The sequence below is a fragment of the Pteropus alecto genome, unplaced genomic scaffold (genome assembly GCF_000325575.1).
Source record: "Pteropus alecto unplaced genomic scaffold, ASM32557v1 scaffold42, whole genome shotgun sequence".
Taxonomy (NCBI): domain Eukaryota; kingdom Metazoa; phylum Chordata; class Mammalia; order Chiroptera; family Pteropodidae; genus Pteropus; species Pteropus alecto.
This window is the reverse complement of record NW_006434825.1, coordinates 11,657,625-11,668,608: the sequence shown is the minus strand read 5'-3', so window position 1 is coordinate 11,668,608 and position 10,984 is coordinate 11,657,625. Positions and strand designations below refer to the sequence as shown.

Here is a 10,984-nt window from a genome sequence, read left to right as displayed (position 1 = left end):
TTCCCCAACACATGTGTCTCCTGAGATTCCAAGTGCCCAGGCATTGCCACTCCTCTCTCAGATCCCCATCTAGGTTACTGCTTCCTCTCTACAGCAGAAATCTTAGCCTGGCCTGAACTAGGAGGTGAACTGCAGAGAGAGCCCCACCAGGCAGGGCACTGGTAGAGTTGAAGGAGAGGCTGCCCACATCTTCCTGGGAACCATCAGCTCAGCTCCAGGTCAGTCCCCTCTGTGTGTTACTAGGATGTTGAGGTCCCTCCTGCATTTGGGGATTGAGAAAGTACATGCATCCATTCTGCCTGACTCTGCTCCTACTGAAGAAAGGGCCATTTTGCTGACCCGCAGTGGCACTACTTAGGTTTTATAGGGCTCTGCAGCAAACCCCTTTTTTACAAAGACGGATTCACAGAAGTCTTGGGGCCAACTGCAGTGGGCTTAGTGCAGAGCTAATTTTATGAGCACCCCAGGTCTCCTGCTGGCATTCCCTAGAGTCCAGGACTATGGCCATATCTCAGACATCTTTACCATCATATATCTCTTGGGTTGGTCCCAGGGAGGTGATGGACCTTGAAGGGGCCCAGATGCCTGTGGCCAAGGAAGCCAGCAGAGTTTTGGATCCCAGAGGTGACCGTAACTGGTTCCAGTCTTGTCCTGCAGCGCCCCCTCCTGGAGGAAAGCATCACTTCGTAGGATGCTGTCTTTCCAAATCTCAGGATCTTCTTTGGGTCAAAAAGTACGTTTTTCCAAGTCAGTGACAATGTAGTTAACTTTTCCTCTCTGTTACAGCAACCAGAAGAGAACTTCCAAAATACCTGTTGCTTATTTTCCAACCCCCTCCAAATCTAGGCCTCATACCCAGGCAATAGCGGCAGTCTCCTCACCTTCCTGTCCCCAGTGTCTCTCCCTTTTTCATTCTCTCTTTCACAGTGCTGCCCAAGCAACCTCTCTAAAATATCAGGCCAAGATCCCTCCTTGCCTACACCGCTCCTCATCACTCTGAGACTCACCCAGCCTGGTCTCCTGATGGCCATGCCTCTGCTTCAGCCAGGTGGCCCTTCTGCATGGAGCTGCCATCTTCCACACTAGCAAGGCTTCATCCCTGGCGTATCTTCTGCCTAAAAGGCCACTCAAACTGCTTCCCTAGGCCTAGTGACAGTCACCCCCACCACCTGCGGTCCCACAGTCTTGGTCCTCAGCTTTTCTGTGGCATGTGTTTCCTTGCATCATGCTGCTTCAGCATTTCCCCCTTAGAGTAAGCTTCTAGAAGCAATAGTGGTAACTTGTCCCTTTCTCTGGCTACTGTTAGCCACTCTGCTTAGACAAGTCTGTCAGGTAATAGGCCTCAGGAAATGTAGACTGGTTCTTCTATGGTTACTGAATATTTTCTATGTCATCTATTGGAAGATAGGACAGAGCTTCATATCATTTCTGTCCTGGTCCATACCTCCAATCCTAGAGATCACACAGAGAAAGCTGATGCTCAGCCTTCTTGAGTCAGGCCTTAGCCAGAAAGCTCCCAGGTCCACAAATCTGCAGGGCTCAGGAAAGAGCAGGGCCTCTCTGGGGCCCAGGGTGTGGTCTCATGCAAGGCCACTCCTTTCTAGGCCTCACCCATCAAGTGAGGGAGGCCAAGCTCGGTTATCTTGAAGGGCCCTCTACCTCTGAAAAATCCTGGAGAATCCATGCTAATCCTTATGGACAATATTCAGTCTGCATGATCCCTGTGAATAGCATTTCCTGAAGTGGTCAAATTACCAGGTAAAAGTGTGGGCAGAAAGAATAAATGCCCTGACCCCCAGGCTTGCCCTGTGCCCTTGTCATGGGGCCAGTGAGCATCCAAGCAACACCTAATGAAGGGAGCAGCCTGGGGTGATGCCCATTTTCTCCCTTCCAGTGACCTTGTCAGGCAAATATTCCAAGGGTCCCACATATGTCTCTGGGGCTCTGGACTTTGGATGGCCACAGTTTTTCAGATCCTTACCTGTCATATAGCTTCTTTGGCTGCCCACCCGATGTCCTTTTATTATTATTTTATTATTATTATTATTATTTATGCCTACAGCACCTGGTCTTCCTACGTGGTCTCCCATCCAAGTATTAGCCAGGCCTGACCCTGCTTAGCTTCCAAGATCAGACAACGGGCTTGTTCAGGGTGGCATGGCCGTAGACCATGGACTGTGGCTCCACTGGGGTGCGAACCCAGGACTTTCTGCGTGTAAAGCAGACATGCTAACCACTACACTATGGAACCACATCCTCCACCTGATCTTATCTTGATATCTTTTATTGGGGTCCTCTGCTAGGTGGATATGATGCAATGACACAGGCCCTTGGGGAGTTCACAGTCTAGTCCTGAAGACAGTTATGACCCACAAGGACAGTAGTATGTGGATGCTACAACGCAGGGCAACCCAGTGTCGTCTGGCTCCGCAGGAAGCAAGGTACCACCCGAGTTTTCCAGGGTTTGTGTACACTAGCCAGGTGAAGGAGTGAAGGGAAAAAGGCATTTTAGGCAGGGGAAGCCCCACATGCAGAGAGTGAAGGTAAGAAAAGGTGTGACTGCTCAGGGAATGACAGGAAACCACTGAGAAGTTATAAGGTGCTGGGGTTAGAGGGGCAGCAACACCATCAGGGGTTTGGGTTTGTGTGTAGCAGGGTCACCGGCTTTGATGCCCATTTAGCTTGCAGGAGTCAACAAGCAAAGAACAGAGTGGGGTCTGGGGTGACACCCAGGATTTTGGCTTGAAAAATTGTGCAGATGAGATACAAGAGGAAAAGCAGGTTGGAGGGAGGAGAAATTATTCATTTAATTTGAAATTCTCTGTGTTTGAGGTATCTGAGGGTTATGCAAGAGATCCAGGAGTCAGCAGGATATGAAGTTTTCCAAAATGGCCAGCACTGGCCACCCCTTCCCAGAAACCCCTGAGGGTGAGAAGCAGCATTCATCTGGTGGCTTGGCCACAGGGCTCCAGGGAAACCATCCACCTCCACCACCACCCCCTGCCTGCCAGGAAAAAGGCACCAATGCCTCTGTCACCAGGGGCCACTCTAGGAGCAAATTTTGGTCCAGCTGTGGTCTAACAATAAGTGGAAAGCATCCCAAGGTTGCCCATGGGGCAGGCAAATGAACTCTGCCACCTCAGAGGTGGGGATCCCAAGTGACTTCAAGTTGATCCCCTTGAAGTTAGACAAATGCAGACCTCTTCCCTGAAACACAGGGAGCAAGGCCAAGCACCTGCATCCCATGACCTGAGAGTGTTCCTTTCTCTGTCCCAAATTCCTCATCACCTCCCTCTCTGTCCCCACTGTTATCTTGTCTGAACTTCAGGTTCATCTGTGGAGCTTCTAAATGCACGGAACCAGGCTCCACCCCTGCAGATTGATTCAGTTAGATCTGAGGTAATGCCCAGGAATTTATATTTTTGTCAAGTTTCTGGGCAAGCCAAATAACCAGCTTTAAACCCTGCACTGGAGAATCCTCCACTCTTCCTCCCAGCCTCTCCCTCTTCAGACAACTTATTTGGGGAGTCAAAGTCTGAGAAAAGGAAAAATGTTTATTTTCAGCAAGTCCAAGGTCCTAAGTGGGGACTGGAGCCAAATTCCCTCCACCTGAGGGCCTAAGCCCATAGACTCCTGCTCTGGTTCAGGTTTGGGAGGAGGGGAGACACTGGTGGGGTGTGACAGTCACTTGTACTGAGGAGAGAGTGGGGGTACCAGTGGGGCAGCACAGACACTTAACATCTTGTCAATGTCTACCTGAGTTGACTTATCCACCTCAGCCTTGAGGCACCCACTGATCCCCAAGCTGGACAAACCCCTAGGCTCCTCTCCAGCCTCCTCTCCCTGTGGAACCATAGCATGGGTGGAGGGCACAAACATATTGGGGCTGGGCAAAGTGAGGCCTGAACCCAGCTCACCTGCCACAGGCAACAAATTCGACAGTTGCTCCACACCTGCCTCTTCAGGGACCAGAGTCAGCTCCCACTCAGGTTCCACCTCGGCCTCAGCCTCCCTGTTCTCCTCCCCTGCCTGGTTCAGCTCAGGGTTGCAATAGTTGATATACTGGTACAGGGGCCGTAGGCGCTGGGCCTTTCCTGCAAACACCCAAGGCAGAGTAGGAGCTAGAGTGCCAAGCCGTGCCATGTCAGGGGTCCAGCAGGCAGAAAAAAAAGGGATGGTCCAGGGACTACCACTCACGCTCTAGCCCCAAGGTCTCTGAGGGTGTAGACACTGTGCTGACCACAGCTGGGATCACTGGGGCCCCCAGACTCTTGCGCTTCTTGGCTTTTTTGTGCTGTTTGGCAGACGGTGAGGGCTCACTCTGACTACTCTCCAGGTCCTCCTTCTGCAGCAGCAGCCCCTGTTGCAGCTCAGCTTCAGCCCTAGGATGAGCTTGGTGGCTAGGTCCTGGGAGGCTGTGGGACAGGAGGCTTAAGGAAGGAGCCACCAGCCTTGGCTCCTGTGTTCTGAGCCTAGGGAATATCCCTGCATGCCTACCACCTTGGGCCCAGATTCTTGTCCCTTTCCTGGTCAGTGAGGCGCCAGGCTGGTCAGGGACTGAAAGCTCATGTGAGCTCAGTCCCTTACAAGGCCTGAGACTCACTCTGGATGCTTCCTACCAGGGCTCTTTAGGGACAGAAGGAGTGAGAAGTGATGGTGGTGGCAAGGGATTAGAATGCACCCTACAGGAGTGCTGGATTTAGGAATCTTGGGTGTGAGCCCTCCCCTACCCCCAGCCCTGCAGCTCCTTCCCTCTGAAAGCCCCCTCACTTGACTGGCTTCCTCTTTGGACCATGACTGGACCTCACGATGGAGGCCACAGGCCTGGAGCTTCTCTCCTCCACTGCCTCCACCTCTGGCTTGAGCCTTTCTTCCTCCAGCTTGAGTCGTTCCTCCTGGAGCTCTGTCTCTGCGACTAGTCCTACTGGACACTTGTCTTCACCCTGGATCCCACAGGCCTCATGGGCTGGCACCAGGCACTGATTTGCCATCACTGGACACTAGAGGTGACATATAGGTAACAACTGGTCACCATAGCCGGGCAAAGGATACAGGTATCAGTCATTAGACACCCGACATTAAATACCAAATGCGGATGAAGAGCACCAGCCCATGCCCCTGCCCGCCTGTGGAGCTTGTCCTGGCAGTTACTGGGTCGACGCACACTTTGGCCTGCTAGAGCGCCGCGGCCAAGAGGTTGAAGGCTAGACGGCCTGACGGTCATCTCGGAGCTCTGAGAGCAGCCACTGGTCGCCTCCACGAGCTGTGCGGGCCCCTCGGCCGACCCTTCTTGGGGCCCTGGTCGCCTCTCAGCCCCTGCTGAGGCCATGGCTGCGCGGGGTCAGCGCATTCTCAAAGGATGCTGGGGCGGGGAGGAGTGAGACGGGCCTCAAGGGACTGGACAGGTGGACCCTTCGCTGACCGGGAAAACTGGCCGGGAAGCGAGGGTTGCAGTGGACAGGGCGACTGGCGACCGCTCGCCGCACCCTCAGCTGAAACTACAAGCCCCAGAAGACTTTGCGCCAGGGAGCATTGGCCCCGACCTCAGAGGCGGAAACCATTGTTGCCTGGCAACAGCAAACTCGTCAGGTGGCGGCAGCAGGCGGCCAAAAACTGCTCTGGTGAGCCCCCTGCCTGGGTGTTGACGGGGAGGGGCCGTGAACGGGACAGGGAAGTGGGCTAGGAGCGGAGGTACCTAGTGCAGGTTTGGGACCCGGAATGGAGGGCACCGCCGGGGTCAAGGTCCGGGTTCAGGGAGGAGGCATGGGGCTGAGGAAGGAGGTCCGGGACCCGAGATGCTCAGCGCGGCAGACTTCGGTGCACTGTTGCAGGGCGACGACGGCGGCATGTGCGAAGGCCCGTCCCGCATCTCGGGGCCCATCCCCCCAGACCCTACGCTCTGCCCTGACTACTACCGGCGGCCGGCCTCGGGTGAGTTGGTGGGTGCCGCGGCTGAGTGAGGCCTGAGCGAGGCTCGGGTCCGCTCCACCACTGAACCCCGCACTCCACCCTGTCCATCCCCTCAGCCCAAGGACGTCTTGAGGGAAATGCGCTGAAGCTAGACCTGCTGACCTCGGACCCGGACCTGGACGCCACACCACCTCGTGGTCCCCGCATCCGTCCTGGAGCTGAAAAGATCTTGGAGCGTGGCCGGCGCGGCATGGGGGTCATGCTGATGCAACTTGGGGGTATCTCCTTAGGCCCAGGGGCCTCTCCCAAGAGTAAGTTCTGGGCAGAAGGAGCAGCAAGGCAAATCTGAGGTCAAAAGCTGAGATCAAAAGCTGCTGCTCCTCTTGCCCTGACCTGGGATCAGGCTATGCCTCTCCGAGTGTCCGTTTCTACAACTATAGGAGGGTAAAATGCACTACTTCTTTGCAAGTAGTCCCCAGGAAACCCTAGCTCAGCTTTATGAATTCATCAATGAAACCTCTGTCGGTGCCAGGCCAGACAGATGCTAGGAAAACAAGGTTGAAGACAAGCATGGGCCATCATCAAGTCAAGGTGGGAGACAATAAGCAAGTGAAGAGATGAATATTATGTACAAGACAACTAATGGTATACTTCACAATAAAAATGTAGCAAATTAACAGGGATAGAAGAAGATAATTACCATGTCAGGAAGGAAACAGGGTGATGAGGTGGAGTAGCTGTATAGGGTCTAACTTAGATGAAGAGGTCAGGGAGATCCTTCTGTAGGAGTCAGGGTTTTGGGCCTGTGTGTGAACTGGTATGAATTGGATTTCATGGGCTGTATGTAGGGCAGAGCCTGGCAACATCTTTTCCCCAGGGAAAGACCCTAAAGATCATGAGAAGGAGAATCTGAGGCGTATCAAGGAGATCCAGAGGCGCTTCCGCGAGCAGGAGCACAGCCGGGAACAGGGCCGGTCCAGACCCCTGAAGGCTCTGTGGCACTCGCCAAAGTATGACAAAGTGGAGTCCCGGGTCAAGGCCCAGCTGCAGGTACCTGCAGAAGTATTGTCCATCTTGTTGGCTAAGAGGCAGTTATACCCTAATCTGAGTTATGGAGAAGAAGGAAGATCTCAGGGGACTAAGGGTAACAGGAGATAGCTGTTTCTGCTGCAGGGTGGGTCTGGGGATTCTCGGAAGTGATGGCTGGGTGATCCTGAGGAGCAAGTAAGAATCAGGCAAGAAGAGAATGGAAGACAACATTCTACAGAGATGAAACTTTTACAGATAGAAGTGCTAAGACCACAGGGAGCATGAGCAGTGGAGATGCTGTATACAGTTTACTATGAAGACAGAAGAGCACAAGGTTAAGCTAAGAAGTCAGCAGGACTCACATCATAAAGGGCAACATAACCCACTTTTCAACATTTTTTTTCAACATTTCTAAAGGCAGTGGGAAGAGCATGGGCAAGGATATGGTGGTGGGATTCTGTCTTTGGTAGATAGTGGCATCATTTCTCTATGCTGGGTCTCAGGAGGAGGAGCGGGATTGAAAGGAAAAACAATAAGGTCATATGTGGATGTGTTGAAGCTGAAGCATTTATGGGTCTCCCAGGGAGTGGAAGTATGTCCAGGAAACAGATGGAGAGTGAGGTCTGGATCTCAGGAATGAAACCCAGGAGTTACTGAGGATCAGGCTGAGGACAATGAGACCTGGAAAGTGACCTTGCATTCAAGGGCTTGGATGCCAGCTGTTAATTACCTTGGTGGGGACAGAGCCAGGAAGCTTGACTAGGAAGGAGAGAAAAGGAGAGTGGTAGCTAGAGCCAGGACTGAGGAGGAGGGGTGGTTTGTTGTTTTCTTAAGGACGTGAGACACATGTTTAAATGCTGATGAGGAGAAGTGCTCCTTCAAGAGACAGGAGGCCTACAAGGCTAGAGATAGAGTCTAGGTCTTCAGATCTTGACCTCAGCCTGAGTGATTCCTCTTCTATGCCCTGCCCTTCAGGAGCCTGGCCCTACCTCTGGGACAGAGCCTGCCCACTTCCTGCGGGCGCACTCCCGCTGTGGCCCTGGGCTCCCACCACCCCGTGTCTCCAGTCCCCAGCTAACCCAACCAGGCCCCAATGCCAAGGTGAGAGAATATGTAGGGGCTGGGAGGTGGGTCAGGGATCCTTGGGGGTTCAGGGCACAACATAGTGCCATCTCTTTATCATGCTTGTCATGTTCTGCAGGGGCCAGTCCTGGGTGTGGATTTCATTGGCCACAATGCCCGCACTGCCAAGAGGGCCCCCCGGCGGCATTCCCGTTCACTTCAGATCCTGGCACAGGTGCTGGAGCAGCAACGGCAAGCTCAGGAGCACTACAATGCCACACAGAAGGGCCACGTGCCTCATTAGTAGGTCCAAAACCCAGGGTAAGGGGTGCCTGTGGCAGGTGGGAGCTGATATCTGCCCTGGGATGATCAACCCTGAGCCTGTGCATCCACAGCTTATTGGAGCGCAGGGATCTGTGGCAGCGGGAGGCTGAGGCCCGCCAACATAGCCAGCCAGATCCTGCCATGCCTCCTGGCCACACTCGCATGCCTGAGAACCAGCGGCTGGAGACACTGAGCAATCTGCTCCAGAGTGAGTATGTGGACAAGCAGGGCTGGATGGGGAACCCTCTAGGGACCATGCACCCCTGCCCAGCACTAACTGTTCCTGGGCCCCCTGTAGGCCAGAGCCAGCTGCTGCGTGAACTGGTGCTGCTGCCTGCTGGGGCAGACTCACTGAGGGCCCGGGGCCACCGTGCTGAGCTGGACCGGAAGCTGGTGCAAGTAGAGGAGGCCATCAAGATCTTCTCTCGCCCCAAGGTCTTTGTGAAGATGGATGCTTGAGCCCTTTTATAGGGGTAGTGAGGGGTGTCCTCCCTAAGGATCACTGCATAGTTGCAAAGGATAAGGTCAGGCCCCATTATAGAGAGTCTGAAGACAGGAACAGTGAGGGGAGCAATATCCCCAGAGCACTCTTCCTAGCCACTGGCAGCTGCAGAAGGGCCATCCCAGTCTCTTAACCCCTTTGTCAAAATTAAACCTTTTGTACACAGTGGAGTTTGTTTCCATAAGAGCTTTTCTTACCCTAGAAATGCCAAGCCTGGTGGTCTTCCTGTTGCTTGACTAGAGGAAGGTCTCTCTGCTTCCCTTATCATTCCTGCCTCATGTCCAGAACAGAAGGCAAGATTGTAAGATCAGGGAGGAGGCTGGGGCTGGCACACAGAAGGACCATAACTGCATTTGTAGAAAACCTTTAATGTTCCCCAGATTGATATGGCCCTGTGAGCAAGCTAAAACCCCCAATGAGGAAGTCTCTGCCATGTCCCAGCAGCCTGGAGTGGCAAGGGGCTGTTTTGTTGTGTGTCAGAGGCTGAAGCCACTACCATCTCCTTGCATGCTACTCCCCCATCCAGAGCTGGCCTGCTCCTGATCATCCAGGGAGGGCAGAGAGCTGCGGACACTGGGAAGTAGGTGGCCTGGGTGCAGGTCCCAGAATGGAGGCCTCTGAGACAGGCCATTGGAACAGGGAGGCTGGCAGTTCTCAATGACCAGATCACTACTGTCATCATCGCTATCGGGCTCAGCAGGGGGAGGCCCTGTTAGACGCCCAGATGCCCCACGCACCACATTATTGCGCTGATTGGCTGGCTTGACAGTGACAATGAGGTTGTGGCTGTTGGCGACCATCATGTCTGTCACTTGGTCCAAGGTCTTCCCAGCCACCTCAATGCCATTGACTTCGAGGATCTCATCACTGACTGCCAGCAGCCCTGTACTTTCAGCCAGGCCCCCTCGTACCAGGCGGGAGATGAAGATGCCTGGGACCCGTTCCAAGCCCTGGGGAGCTACACGCATGCTCATGCCATCTCGGATGTAGAAACCCAGGGGACGGTCGGAACCATGCTTGTGCAGTCGCACCCGTCGGTGGGTCTCAGGCAGTAGGTCCACATCTATGACTGAAGAAACCTGGCGGAAATCTTGGGGCAGGCTGATTAGCAGGGGTGGCCGGGTACGCAGGGGTGCCACTGGCCTAAGTAGGAGCCCTTTCTTGCGCCGCTGCAGAGAGTTGGAGGCAAAGGCCAGGCCGCTGGAGTCAGCTTCTGCTGCAGGAGAGGGGGGTGCTGAGATCAGAGACCCTGTTCTCTCATTTGGGCCCTTTTCCATCAGGCCCAGGCCTGAAGAAGGGGTCACTGTAGCTATCTTCTACCACTTGGAGGTCAGGCCAAGGGCAGAGACTGCAGAGAGTGAAGCCTGAGCACCCTGGGCATGAATTAACCCCTGTAGACCTGCCCTGTCACCCTATCCCACAGAGGCTGCCCACTGCAGCCCATTTTCCTCACCCCGCTTCTGCACTAGCAGGCGCAGCGGCGGGGGCCCGCTGGCCAGGGCCCGGTGCAGGCTGTCGTCGTTGGTAAGGGGCAGTAGGTCTCCGTGAGCATCTGTATAGCCAAGCAGCACGTCCAGGCCCGGGATCTGGTGCACCACACGCAGTAACCTCGAGAACTCTTGGAAGCCGCTCACCGAAGCACGGGGCAGTGCGAAGCGTCGGAACTCAGCGTCAAACTGGAGGCAAGGAGTGAGGGGAGAGGAGGGATCAGGACGGAGCCCGCGTTCTCTCTCACTACAGGTCCGAGGGTGGCAGGGGTGGGAAAGAGGGATGTCGCAACAGCTGCAATCTTGCGTCCAGACCTCAGCTCCAGTACAAGAGACGCTGTCCAAGGTCTTCTCCCCGCCCTCCAGGTAAGTCAGGCCAGAGAGGGACTCTAGAGGCCAGCAGTGAAAGGGAGGAAGATGGGTGGGGGACAGCGAAAAGAAAAGTCGGAGGATGAGACGTGGAGGATGGAAGAGAGAAAAAAGGTGGTGGGACCAAGGAGCCAGGAAGGGGAGAAGGGAATTGGAAGCACCTAGGGCTGAAGCTGGAGCAGGGACCGAAGGGGCCCTTACTTTGCTCTTCACCTCCACGATGCTGTCGGGACTGCGCGCCGGGGTCCTCTGTGGCCTGGCCATGGCGGGGCCTGGCGGGCCGGGGACGGTCCCCAGGCGG

The 10,984-nt window shown here is 54.7% G+C and overlaps 4 protein-coding genes and 1 pseudogene across 8 annotated transcripts in view; 2 read left to right on the top strand and 3 right to left on the bottom strand.

The window, feature by feature from the left end:
* Positions 1-2,053: 2,053 nt before the first annotated feature.
* LOC112478247 lies at positions 2,054-2,169 on the bottom strand (annotated as a pseudogene).
* A 13-nt stretch (positions 2,170-2,182) lies between these two features.
* Positions 2,183-5,329, bottom strand: CUNH16orf86 (chromosome unknown C16orf86 homolog). The gene is made up of 4 exons (XM_006909770.3): positions 5,219-5,329; positions 4,771-5,000; positions 4,198-4,430; positions 2,183-4,094 (listed from the first exon to the last, which is right to left on the bottom strand). Exons 1-4 carry the CDS (start codon positions 5,327-5,329, stop codon positions 3,685-3,687), a joined length of 984 nt encoding a protein of 327 aa, XP_006909832.1. The 3' UTR covers positions 2,183-3,684.
* ENKD1 (enkurin domain containing 1) lies at positions 5,233-8,997 on the top strand. Of its 2 annotated transcripts, XM_006909769.3 has the most exons (8): positions 5,515-5,621; positions 5,832-5,931; positions 6,027-6,221; positions 6,788-6,960; positions 7,915-8,040; positions 8,141-8,304; positions 8,397-8,533; positions 8,624-8,784. In XM_006909769.3, exons 2-8 carry the CDS (start codon positions 5,847-5,849, stop codon positions 8,782-8,784), a joined length of 1,041 nt encoding a protein of 346 aa, XP_006909831.1. In that variant the 5' UTR covers positions 5,515-5,621; positions 5,832-5,846. The 2 variants fall into 2 exon arrangements, with proteins under 2 accessions (XP_024901093.1, XP_006909831.1); XM_025045325.1 differs by lacking the exon at positions 5,832-5,931 and having other exon boundaries at positions 5,233-5,621; positions 8,624-8,997.
* A 176-nt stretch (positions 8,998-9,173) lies between these two features.
* PARD6A (par-6 family cell polarity regulator alpha) lies at positions 9,174-10,978 on the bottom strand. Of its 4 annotated transcripts, none has more exons than XM_006909768.2 (3): positions 10,885-10,978; positions 10,281-10,503; positions 9,174-10,043 (listed from the first exon to the last, which is right to left on the bottom strand). In XM_006909768.2, exons 1-3 carry the CDS (start codon positions 10,945-10,947, stop codon positions 9,304-9,306), a joined length of 1,026 nt encoding a protein of 341 aa, XP_006909830.1. In that variant the 5' UTR covers positions 10,948-10,978; the 3' UTR covers positions 9,174-9,303. The 4 variants fall into 4 exon arrangements, with proteins under 4 accessions (XP_006909830.1, XP_015443212.1, XP_024901088.1 ...); XM_015587726.1 differs by having other exon boundaries at positions 9,174-10,040; XM_025045320.1 differs by having other exon boundaries at positions 9,176-10,043; positions 10,281-10,978.
* ACD (ACD, shelterin complex subunit and telomerase recruitment factor) overlaps positions 10,621-10,984 on the top strand; it is a 4,956-nt gene continuing 4,592 nt past the window's right edge. Inside the window, exon 1 of the mRNA XM_025045323.1 lies at positions 10,621-10,680. The gene's annotated coding sequence lies outside the window, so the exon portion shown is untranslated. The remainder of the gene's footprint in view (positions 10,681-10,984) is intronic.